The 12,472-nt window shown below is 54.3% G+C and overlaps 1 protein-coding gene across 16 annotated transcripts in view; it reads right to left on the minus strand.

The window, feature by feature from the left end:
• The window catches only part of EXD3 (exonuclease 3'-5' domain containing 3), a 301,259-nt gene that overhangs the window by 67,425 nt on the left and 221,362 nt on the right, over positions 1 to 12,472 (minus strand). Inside the window, exons 21-23 of one of the 16 annotated variants that reach the window (XR_015703805.1) lie at positions 6,827 to 9,101; positions 5,459 to 5,576; positions 3,296 to 3,381 (exon numbers count right to left, since the gene is read on the minus strand). The exons of 13 other annotated variants lie outside the window; for them this stretch is intronic. Coding sequence is in view for 1 of the 3 variants with exons in the window: in XM_087753513.1 (XP_087609639.1) it covers positions 9,078 to 9,101 (24 nt within the window). In the remaining 2 variants the exon portion in view is untranslated. Of the gene's footprint in view, positions 1 to 3,295; positions 3,382 to 5,192; positions 5,577 to 6,800; positions 9,102 to 12,472 lie in introns of those variants that run through there. 2 more of the 16 variants (XR_015703804.1, XM_087753513.1) reach the window with 2 other exon arrangements.

Genomic DNA, 12,472 nt, shown 5'->3' on the forward strand with positions numbered 1-12,472 from the left:
CACATTTCAACCACATCTGCTTAAGCGCGTTTGCAAGCTCAGTCCGGTACCACGGGTTCCCTCCCCTCATCCAGGTCACTTCGAGACACAGGCAAATGGACGCGGGACTGGCTTGCGGGGCTTGCTCTTGACCAGTCTCTAGCGCCTGGTTTTCATCACAGTGTTATCTTCTGGGCACTTACAAATTGATTTTTAATCAATCAAGCCAGTTTCTTTCTAGGTGCTAAATTAGGATCCAGTATCTTGCCACAAGGCTTTGGACAAACGGCCCATTAGATTTTTGCTTTCTCCTTTAATGAAGTCCTTACGTGGCTGTTTCAAGAACGTTTCCTTAAAAAGCAAATAAAACATCTGCCCAGTTGCTTTACTTTGCACGCGTGTTTGCACGAGCCTGTTGACTTTCGTTCCCCCTCCCTCATGTCCTGCAGCCCAGGCTGTAATTCCAGGACCCTCCGCCCGGGCAGGTGTTGCAGTTATGACCAGCGAAGACCGCGGCCGTGTTTCAGCATCTAAATGGGAGAAAATCCCCCTCTGATTTCAGGAGGTGCTGGGAGGCAGCAGGAGAGACCAAGTCTTTCAGATGGGAAGGGAGCTGAGCGCCGCGAATCCCTTGGCGTGGTTTGTTTCTGACCTGCACTTGGCTTGCAAACCCTGTCCGCAGGAGGCTCAGCCCTGCTCCCACAAGAGCCTTGCCATGGGTGCTCTCCCATCTACCTGCGCCCTTCTCCCCTTCCTCCCATGGGCTTTCCCACTCCCTGGCACTTCATTCTCTTGCAAAGCCTTGCTGCCAACAGACGGGGAGCTGAAGGGGCTGGCAGTGACAAAGGAGAAGGCAAGGCCGGTGCCCAGGCACTGCCATGTCACATTCGCTTTGCTCCCTCCCCTGTACATTGTACCCGTTGGACATCCAGCGCTCACGCCACACCGCCTCGCCCCGCTGTCTCCCGCTGCCTGCACGCGGCCACGTACGATCGCCCCGGGAGAGGAGTGCTCCTCTGCAGCTATTTTCATCCGTGAGGACGAACGCTTCACTCTCACGTGCAGAGAGAAGCAAATGGACTGGTGTTGAACTGGGAACAGACAGGGGACGGCTGGCGCACGTCCCTGGGTTGTGCCTTGCTGTGCGAGCCCAGCATCACTCTCCTAATTAAGATGCTGTTAAAAATTCAGACCAATTTGGGTGCAGACGGGGGATGCGGGGGTCACACTCTGTGCACCAAGCTGTCCTTGCGCTGCTCCACGCAGCCCTGTGGAGATGGAGAAAGCCAGAGCCAAGTCCCGTTTCCTTCCCGAGGACGCGGATCTGGCCGGCTCACGGATGCAGATTCATCATTGGCACGAAGGGAGAGGGAAGCGACAGGGAATCACCCTTCTGCACTGTGCTTGGAAAGCAGCACGGACCGCTTGGCCGCGGCGCTCGGTCCCGCGCTCTCGGCGGCAGCCGCGCTGGCCCGTCCCTGGCGCTGGCACGCTGCGTTCACTGTCACCGCTGCCCCGAGGTCCCCCCCGCCGCAAAGCGCTGCGCTCTGATAAAGAGTTAAGGCGCTCTCAGAGGCGGTTCTGTGAGAACATTTCTCAGAGGGCAGTGCACTTTTATTTGAAATAATTTTCCATTCCATTTATATCTATATAATAGGAGGTGGCTCTGGGGTCCGAGTTTTCCATAGCCCCAGACCTCATTTCCCCGCCTGGGCTTGACCCCTGCTCAGCTTCCCCAAGAATAACAGAGGAAAGTTCAACGGGAGAGAAAGAGCCGTGGGGCTGAGCTCCCGCTGCTGCCTTGTGATGCTGCGGGCAGGCAATTAGACTCATTTTGTTAATAGAAGATATTATATGTACATATATGTGTATATATTATATACACATTATGTGTAACAAAATATATACATTTGTATGTATAAGGGAAAAGCGCTGGAAAGACATGTACCTGGAATGAGATTTCCAAGCAAATACGGCAACAGAGGAACTCGGGACGCTTGCTGCAGTCTTCTCCTGGTTCTACAGCAATATATTGCTTGATAATGGAGATATTACGGCTTGGTACTTGGACAATGCAGAAATTCTGTCTGTTAAAAACCTTCTGATTTTAAAAAGTATTTATCATTTAAGTGGTTTTGATTAAAAACCTTCAAAAGCATTCTGTTGTTTGGTTGCGTTGTTTGGGAGCGGGGGGCGTCCTTCTTGACCGCAAATGTCTTTGCGCAGAAGGTGGCTGTGAAGGCCAGCGCCCGGGCGACAACTCTGCTTCACGTGGAAGCCACGTTTGCGAGAAGCGTTCTGATCCGCGCTGTGGCCGCTGGCCCAGCGGCTGCCCCGCCTTCGACGCAGGGGTTTCAGCCGCTCTCCTGCTGCCGGAGCGGCCGTCGCCCCGCGAGCGCTGATGGGCACCGGCGCAGGCCAGAGCTCGCCCACCGCGCTGGATGGCCGCTTTTGGCTGAGTCTTCTGGCCACCGGAGTGGGACATCTCCTCTTACTCCAACCGCTGCCTTCCCTGGAGAGAGCACGCCAGTTCCCTAACCTTAAGCCTGATGAATGCAGCGAGGTTCCTCGTCTGACAAACCCAGAGGGAAGCGGTTCCCCACGCTGTGGTCCCCAGGGACGTGCTCTTGGAAGATGCCCGCGTTTGGTGGATTTCCCCTCCAGGACAGCAGCGCCCAGCAGCACCAACTGCCTTAGCACAGGAGGAGGCAGAAAACGTTTGTGTTTACATGTCAGAAAAACAACTAGTACATAAAAATGCCTGCTTAGTCAGGCAAGCTTCTATTAAAATTCAGAGAAAGGCAGCACCTAATGAAAACCCCGGCTATTTTTTGCTGCAGTCTCAGTTACCCGTTGCTCTCCTTCCCCTCCCACACAGCTGCCTCCTCCCAAAAGGCTCCAGGCACTGGAAGCAGCCGAGCTCACGTGAACGGCATCAGGGCCCAGGGACCGGCGCGGGACGGAAAGGTCCTTCCCTCAAAAACTACCCGGGCAGGCACATGTCACACGTGGGATATTTTTCAACTCGGCTTTCTCAGCAGCAGCTGTCGGAGTTCACACCACCAGGCAATTCAGACCAGTCGCACTCAGCTCTTTGGCTGCACATCCCATGAACAACCATGTTCCCACCTCCCCGGCTCCATCAGGATCCTCCTCCTCCCTTTGCTGTGGCAGGGAGGAGTTGTTCTGATGCTGGGTCTTCATGAAACAGAGGCTCCTCATTTAATTAATAAATTATTTAATGTCGTTTTTAGCTTCTGCACCTGCCTACTTCTCTGTTCAGTAAGATCTAGCGCAACATCATGGCTATTGATCTATTCGGATACCAAACCTGCCAGTCAAATACAGAAACCCGCAGTACGGATGATGCTTGAGTCTCTTTAGGAGGTGGCGAAGCAAAGACTGCGAGAAAAAGAAACGACAAGGAATGAGTATGGAAAACCAGTGGGCAGAAGCGGGCAAAGAGAAGGAGCTAACATGCCCAGATGTGATGCTTTACACCCCACGGTGCTGGGGAGGACTCCTCTCCATCTTCCCAGCAGCTCCCGACAGCCCAGCACAGGCCATTCTTCTGGTTAAGACAGAAATAAAATATTGAGAATCAAAATATACAGAGTTGAGAGTTTAACAAAACTGCCAGCCCCACAACAGTTTCCATCATTCATACACTCACTGGGCTGTGCCTAAAAGGGACGGACCTGAAAAACGCAGAGGGCTTGTCTACACCGCGGTTAGCGGTGAGACCGCAGGAAGGGAGCTGCACCTATGCTGGCACTTAAGAGCTGCCAGCTCATTAAACCTGAGCGGGGCTTGCTGCAGGTACGGCCGGCATCCCCGCCAGCCCTGCACAGCGCAGCCGCCAACAGCGGGGCAGCTTTGCTACAGAAACGGGAGCTAATGGCGAGCCGGGATGTGTGTATCCAAACCAGAGCCAGAGTGATTCCCAAATGAGCTTTCTGAGAAGCGAGGCGAGTGATAACGGATGCTGACAACATTGCAGTATCAGGTCACATCCAGTTTTTCACTTACAGCCTCAAAGGACCCCCAACACAGAATCACTCCATTTAAGCTGGACCAGAAATGGCTAAATGTGTAAATTCCTCACCGAGCTGATAACAGCATTTAAACGGACACTTGCAGAGCTGTCTTGCCCTTCCCTCAGCTCCCCAGAGAGTTGGTCCCATGATGGCGGCACCCAGAGCACGAGGGTCACGACGGCGTACCAGCAGACAGAGCCCTACGACTCGGGCAACTCCATGTCTCTTAACTGCAAAGACGCCAACACGTGCCACCGGGGAGAGTAACGTGCTGGCCCCACATGGATCATCCCGCACTTAGAATCACAGAATCGTTAAGGTTGGAAAAGACCCTTAAGATCATCGAGTCCAACCGTTAACCTATCACGGCCAAGGCCACCACTAACCCATGTCCCTGAGCACCACATCTCCCCGGCTTTTAAGTACCCCCAGGGATGGGGACTCAGCCCCTGCCCTGGGCAGCCTGGGCCAGGGCCTGACAGCCCTTTGGGGAAAGAAGTTTTTCCTAATATCCAACCCAAACCTGCCCTGGCGCAGCCTGAGGCCGTTCCCTCTCGTCCCATTGCTTGTTCCTGGGGAGAAGAGACCGACCCCCCCGGCTCCAGCCTCCTTTCAGGCAGTTGCAGAGAGCGATGAGGGCTCCCCTCAGCCTCCTCTTCTCCAGGCTGAGCCCCCCCAGCTCCCCCAGCCGCTCCTCCCCAGCCTTGTGCTCCAGCCCCTGCCCCAGCCTCGCTGCCCTGCTCTGGCCACGCTCCAGCCCCTCCATGGCCTTCGTGGGGTGAGGGGCCCAACGCTGAGCACAGCATTCGAGGGGCGGCCTCACCAGTGCCCAGCACAGGGGCACCATCACCTCCCTGCTCCTGCTGGCCACACCATGCCTGATACAAGCCAGGATGCCACTGGCCCTCTTGGCTACCTGAGCACACTGCTGGCTCATGTTCAGTGGCTGTCAACCAACACCCCCAGGCCCTTTCCCGCCGGGCAGCTCCCAGCCGCTCCTCCCCACGCCTGCAGCGGTGCCTGGGGTTGTTGTGCCCCAAGTGCAGGACCTGGCCCTGAGCCTTGGTGACCCTCACCCAGTGGCCTGGGCCCATGGCTCCAGCCTGGCCAGGGCCCTCTGCAGGGCCTCCCTGCCCTCCAGCAGATCGACACTTCCACCCAGCTCGGTGTCACCTGCAAACTGACTGAGGGTGCCCTCGATCCCCTCGTCCAGATCATCGATGAAGATGTTGAACAGGACCGGCCCCAACACTGAGCACTGGGGAACACCACTGGTCACCGGCCACCAACTGGATTTGACTCCATTCACCACCACTCTCTGGGCTCGGCCGTCCAGCCCGTTTTTAACCCAGTGCAGAGTGCAGTTATCCAAGCCACTTCCCAAACAAGACTTTCGGGATGGCCATGGGAACACCTTTGCAGTGGGCTGCTTCTTGACCCACCTGATTCAGCTCCGCGGCCTCTCCGCACTGACCCGCCCGCGGCTGCCTGTGGGCTGTACGCCACGGGGTGCTGAAGCGACGAGCGGTCAGCAGTCACATTGCCGCATCTGGAAGAGTTCTGTATTTCAGAGTTTTCAGTAACTCCACAAGATTCACGAAGTGCAAGCAAAAAAACCAAGTGTGTTTCTGAGCGCAGAGGGATTCTTCTAAGCCGCGGGGACTCAGGAGCTTGTAAAGCTCGTGGTGCCTGTAACTGCTAACACCCTGGGCTCTGCTTTGGGCTTTCACTCCAGCCCCAGACAGGACATGGTTTTGCCACTTTTAGATGCCTGGCCGGAGGTCGGCCCAGCCAGCCAGGTGTGCCCAAAAGTGGCCCCTGAGCCACGCTTGCTCCCCCGGGCCGGACGCCCGCGCCTGCAGCTCCACGAGCAGCTCCGCAGCCGATGCAAGGGCTGAACAAATTACAGGTAGCGTTATCTTCTCACCCCCAATTGCAACAGCAGAAGGAAGGGAGGAGCACCCTGACCCCCCACCAGCTGTAGCTTCTTGCTTTCCCAAACCAAACCAGCTCAAACCCCTCCACGAACCCCACAGCAGCACTTTGCCGTAAGGAACGGCCAGCAGCGCTGCCGGGGGTAGTGAAGGGAGCCACACACATCTCCTCCCTTCTTCATGCTGGGGTTGTCAAGTTGGCAGGGACATAATAAACACTTCTCTAAACTTCCTAAATGTCAAGAAAATATTTACAGGGCCCACTTCTGCAAAGCGCGCACGCCAGCCCAAAGGGCACGCACGCACACTTCGCCGGGCGCTGCCTGGCATGCTTTTTGCAATGATTTTTATTAAACATTTGCGGTTTTCCTGCTGAAAAACCCAGCGAAAGATTAATGCCAAAAAGCGATTCCTCTGGGGCTGAAACTGTCAGGGAGCCAGGACACAGGGAAGTACGGAGCCTGCGTGTCCATTCCTTCCCTACCATATTTTACAGCCAGAGAAATAAGACCCAGCCTGGCCGGGACTGCAGCACGTTTAGGGGGGAAATCTGTGCTAATGCTGACCGCGCTCAGGAGACAGAGAAGACTTCAGGCCCACACTCGCGAACATTTCACCAGCAAATAAATTCATATAAAAACATTTCCCATGTATGTAATTTTTTCTTTTTTGCTTTAAAATGGGATTGCTACGGTCTCTAATTTTCTCTAGGCTGTAATCATAACTTTGCAATGCCTCCCAGCTGTTGAAATCCTGTGCTCGGCATGGAAATGGGCTGAGCGTAGAGCTCAGCTCCTGGTAGGCTTCCAGCACGGGCTGGAGCCACGCCGTGACGCAACCAGAGCAGGCAGGCTGGCACCAGGACAAGTGACATACCTGGGTTTGGTGTGCGCCGCACAGCGCCACGGCCCCGCTTCTCCGCCAGACGCTGCCGGTGCGGCCGCGGGGGAGAGGAGCGTGAGCTCCTGCTCCGACACCCCACAGGGCAGCCATGGGTGCCCCAGCCTGCGCGTGGGAGGGCAGCGCTTCACCGCAGCATCGGCCTTTATTTATTTCCATCTTCAACTATTACACTTTAATGAAGGTTTTCTAATGAGCTGTTTAAATAGTAATTAGAGGCCAGCACTGAGGAGGGAGATAAGTCTTGTGGGTATCTCGCCCTGCGAGAAAGGACCTGATAAGAAAGAACTGAATGATTTTCTTCTGGGATCAATTCCAACGAGCAATTATCCCCTTGATACCACACTGCTTAATCAGGAGCAGATTGAAAAAACACTTGACAGTGGCTGGCGATGAATGGGCCACTTTCCCAGCCTTGTACAAGGGAAGGCTGGAGGCTTTATGCCAGTACCTGAGATAGGAGATGATCCAAACAGTGCTGATAGCTCATTCGATTTACATAAAATAATCATAAATTATTTTTTAAAAGCTTGGCATAGACAGACGAATCATCAGCTTTGTTTCCTGATGGGTTCCCATCCCAGCTATTCAAAGGGTTTTGGTTTTATTTAATTTCAGGTGCTGGGCTTCAGTGACTTGCTAATGCTGACCAGGAACCCGACTGCGGGCCCTTCGCTGCTTTGAGCACAACGGCTCCTGTTTCGCTGCGAGCGGCTCTCCCCCGGCAATTACACTGAACAGAGGAGCCGAGCTGCGACAATTGTGCAGGACAAGATGACTCACAGACTTGGCTAAAAACTTAGTAGTTATCCTCTGATGTTGTCGGAGAGTTAAGTAAGCTCCAACATTTTAATAGGCTTATTTTCTCACCATTCTACCGCCTCAGGTGCTCCTTTGGGTTGCAACACAAAATACCGTATCATGGGATTATTAGAAAAAAGAAAGAGACGTGCTCAAATCGTCATTTTTTTTCTGTCACGCTCTGCCAGTGCCAATATCTGGCAGGGACGCTGGCAAACGGGGCAAGTAGCAAGTGGTGCAAATAGCGATGGTGCAAATAGATTTGGCAAATTGCAGAAATAACAGCCAGGAGGGATTTTTTTGAGGCTGGAGTATTACTCACTATGTGCAGTGCAGAGTAGCTAGGATATATAATTGTATAGCAGGACACAGGGAACAAAGCCCCAGTGCTCACATGCGTGTAAGGAGCACAAGCAAGGACGCATCGAGGGGTGCAACCACGGGAATAGGAGCATATGGCCCTTCGTCAACTGGCAAAGGCAAAAGAAAACCTGCAAACCTGCCTTCTGCGCAGTCAGACCGCGATTACGGGAGATCACACACACACGAGTCCCGAACGCGGGATGGGAAGGGACCTGCTGCATTACCGAGGCTGGGCTTTGCTCCCTCAGTGCTGTGTCCTCTGGTCCCTGCAGGAATTGAGTTTGGGTTTTTTTACACTGGGACAAGGTGTGGAAACCTGCTTTTTAGGGGATTCGGAGCCTCCTTCTGATTTCCAGCCTGGCTTCACTCATGGCACTTTGCATCTTCGTTCCTGTGCACTCTTGTCTTAGCTCCCCATCTCTCCTCCCTCCTACGTGGACGTCGCCCCTCACAGCCAGCGAGAGCGGGGAGAGCCCCTCGCAGCCAGCCCCTCTCCTTAGCCCACCATCCAGGCGGCTTTAGATCTCCTCTTGTACGACAGCATCTTCATTTCCCTGCTCTGCCTACAGATTTCCCTGCAGCCCCCATCTGACTTCATCCGTTGGGGACCAGAACTGGACACTCTCATCACACAGGGGTTATCCAGGCAGGGTAAAGGCAGAGCAAAGATCCTCCAGCCCAGGAATCTGCCTCGGACGCTCACCGGGCGCTGATGCTCAGCGGACGGCTTCATTGTACAGCAGAGCCAGCTTCAAAGCTCCCCATTGCCAAGAGGGGACATCTCAGGAGCCCCCCCTTCCCTGAAGCCCTCTCCGTGCCTGCTCACCCTTGGGCTGCTCCTGGCACAATGTCAGATCACGTTGGAGCAATTCGACTTGCAAACATGGAAATACCCCTCTCCTTTTTTTGGCCAGGTTTGTTTTCCACCGTTGCAGTGCACCGCACTGGCCTCCTGGCTGGCCAGAGGAGCCTCAGCGGCTGCTCGAGCTCAGCAGAGTGTGTCCAGGAGAGGTGGGTGGAGCAGGACCTTCTCCTTTTGGCAGCAGTGACGTGTTGAAGTTAGTCAGGTCACCCATGAAATCACAGCCTGTGGGATGGAAAGGAGAGCAGGGCACGGAAGAGTGAATCCTCCCCGGGTTTCAAGAACAAACACGTCAGGACATTGGGGGACGCAGACAGCACAAGTCACAACATCCCACAACGAAAAGCGGGACCTCTGCACCACACACTCAGTTTCTACAACATCGTACCCAAACGGCTCCAAATCCAACTACGCATCACGCGGGAACGGGCAGTGCTTCTTCCCCCTCTTCCCTCTGCCCTTTTCGAGTGACTCGGGGGCTGACTCGGGCACCGGGGCCTTTCGCGTTGCTGGAGTTTGCCGGGCTCCAGGTGAAGGTCTGCTCCGCACCGGAGCAGAAATCCAAGCTGCACATCCCTCTGTGCATGACTCCTTGACTCTGTCATTTCATCTTATTCCTTATTTTCCTATCCTGAAGGGCATCCAGCTCTTTATGTGTAATTTCCCCCAACTCCTTTGTTTCGATGACGATTCCCAATTACGGGCAATTACCAAATTTCATTAGCAATTTCTATGTTTTGTGCCAAGGCCATTAAAAGTATGAGACTACATCATTTCCAAGGCTGATTTTTGAGAAACCCATCTAGCAGAGTCCTCGCAGCCCAGCACCTTCCTGTCCCAACGGATTGAATATTTTTCCTTTACTGAAGACAAGACAACTTAGACACATCTTGTCTGCTTTGTCGAGAAGATCAGGTTTTTTATCTACCCTGGCATCATTTACTTTCAGAAAATCCGTATCTCATCTTATCCATTTTCCATGTTCTTAATTATTCTCTATTTTAATGTTTAATCTAAAGTTTTGCATACTAACAGATTCAGACTAATAGACTCTTATGTGCCAAGAACACATTCTCCCTGCCCCAATAAATAGACCTCTATTTGCTGTTCTCCAGCCAAACCATCCAGCCCCCGTGGTTTGACAGATTTATTACAAACCCTTCTTCTGTGACTTCAGCTTTGTGCCAGCTCTTTCTTGTTTCTGGAGGAGAAGCGAGCTGGTCCTACCTGTTTGCATGCTCAGAGATCCTTGACTGCTGCTTCCATTTTGGTTGTGGCCTTTCCCGTCCCCATACACTGCCACCAGTCATCCTGCCTCTCTCCCCTTGGCCACCATCCCCATCGCTACCAAAAACCCGGGCACAAGTTTTCATTTTGTTTCTTTCAGGACTATACGTAGATTAGCTTACGTCTCCCTCCCATCCTCAGCACATACCAGCCCCACTTCTTTCCTGCTTCCCCTTTCTTTTATATGGCTGGACAGCTTCCAAGACTTGTGCAACCCATCTTTTGCTATTTCCTTTAATAACCTTGACAAGGTTGGATTCTGCCTTACTTTCAGACTTGCTTGCTTTACAAAAATGGCAAAAATCACTTTTTGGTACTGCTCTTCTCTCTGTTGCCTGGGGACTCCCTGATCTCCCTCAGCAGCATCTCGTCCTCGCTCCCCCCCCAGCCCTGTAGCGCATTCCTGGTCCCCACAGATCCTCAGGACCCTGCCTCACGGCCACGGGAACGGGCAGGGCTTGCTGTCAGCAGGAGGGAGCTGCTGGTGGCTCATAGCCTTCCTGGCTGCAAGGCCATGGGCCATCCTTTGTGTTGGGCCAGTGGAGCCGGAGCCTTCGCAGGAGAGGTTTAATCCTACCTCGGACCTGGTGGGTGGGCAGAGATGTCCTGCCAGAGGGAATGAGGATGCTCAAAACGTGCTCATTAGCTAAAGCCCTCCATCCCTCCTGCCCACTGCAGCGCAGAGCCCGTACCCGCTGTCAGAGGAGCAGCTTTGGCAGGTGCCTGCGTCTGCCCCAGCTGGGCCGGTGCAGCTCCAGGGGCTGGGGCAGCTTCTTGGAATCAAACAGAACTTGATAATAATCATTACTATTTTTAGATCTTTCCTTTCAGCCACTCTCCAAAGCAGGCTGAGGCTTTAGTGTGGCAGCTTTAGTGAGGCAGAGTGCCTTCAGCGCAAACCCACAAATATCCACAAAATTGGAGGAAAGAGGTAGGTTGGAGGAGGGAAACCCTAGGAACTTGCCCTGGGAAATAGCTCTGCACCAGCACGCCTTGCTGGAGGAAGGCTGCCCCGGTCACCAACAAAGGCTTGCCGTGCAGCGGCAGCACTGCCAGAGGGTCCTACCCACACACCCAGCTCGCGGATACCCGCAGCTCCCCGAGCGGAGAGCAAAGCCCCCAGGAGCAGGGCTCCAAACCTGTAGTTCTGCATAAAGTCACTCCTCTGGAGCACCTTTCCTGGAACGGCTCTCCCCTCCGGCGGGAGGAGAAACGGGAGCCTGTCGGTCAGCTGCGTGCTCCGGCCACGGGCTGTTCATGCACCAGGGCTCGGGGCTTCGCTACCTGAGAAGGTTTTTACTGGAGAGGAGCAAAGGAAAGTGCTTCAGAAGAGGACAAGAAACATTGCAGCTCTTGGAACGGCTCCAGTCTTGGCTGGGAAGTTGAGACATGCCTTGGAGGGGATGGGAGTCCCCTTGGAAGACAATCACAGATTTCGAGTCTCTCCTACTTCCTTCTATTTACAGTCAGCGAAGCCAGAGAGCTGGTTCTCCACTCCCACCCCACACACGACAGCCTCTGCTGACGGCAGGACTGGGGGACACCTCAATGTGAGGCTCCCGGTGCCCCCCGGGAACTACAGCCACTGGGGGAAGGGGGTGTCGTGCTGTGGGAGAGTTTCCAAACCCCCATCGCGGCCAAGAGCAGGGCAGTGAGATGTGGTGCTGGAGGGATCTCACTTCCTAAGGGCTTGTCCCCATCAGAGGGCACACGTCCCATGGGCACCTGAGGTGTTGGGGCAATGCCAGCCCTTGTCGCGTGAGGAAAGAGCACTCTGACCATCTCCTGTTCAACCAGGGGCACGCGTGGCTCCTGCCAGCCCTCGGGTGGGTAACTGTCTTGTTCGCTCCCCTCTTGGCCTGCCAGCCTCACACCGGCCTCTTGCTGTGCTACAGCAACCTGTCCGCGTCTGCAGTTAGTCTCTGAGCCGTCGCAGTGCTTTACGGGCATAGCGGCGCTGGCTGGACTGGCAGGAACTGGGCTGGAAGGGCTCATCCAGACCCACGAGTCCAGTGTCCATTAACCACTGGCCGCTCGCACGTCTGTTCTGCGTGTCAGCATTACAGCTGTGATCCTGCAACAGGCAAACTGCATCGGTGGGATATTCTCCAGCCATATTCGATAGCTGTCTGCCCTCCCCTCTGTGCACACTTGGGGGAGATCCCTTCCTCTCCATACATTTCCCTTCGCTATCTTAATGGAGGAAGAAACCCCAAACATTTCTCAGACAGACGCCAGCTCTTGCAACGCTGCACTTGGCAAACGGAGTAAGTTTAATGCAGAACTTCTCCGCACCCAGCAGCAGAAGA

This window comes from Nipponia nippon, unplaced genomic scaffold (genome assembly GCF_047370975.1).
Source record: "Nipponia nippon isolate SJK-2023a ecotype South Korea unplaced genomic scaffold, ASM4737097v1 scaffold_16, whole genome shotgun sequence".
NCBI classification, from domain to species: Eukaryota; Metazoa; Chordata; class Aves; order Pelecaniformes; family Threskiornithidae; genus Nipponia; species Nipponia nippon.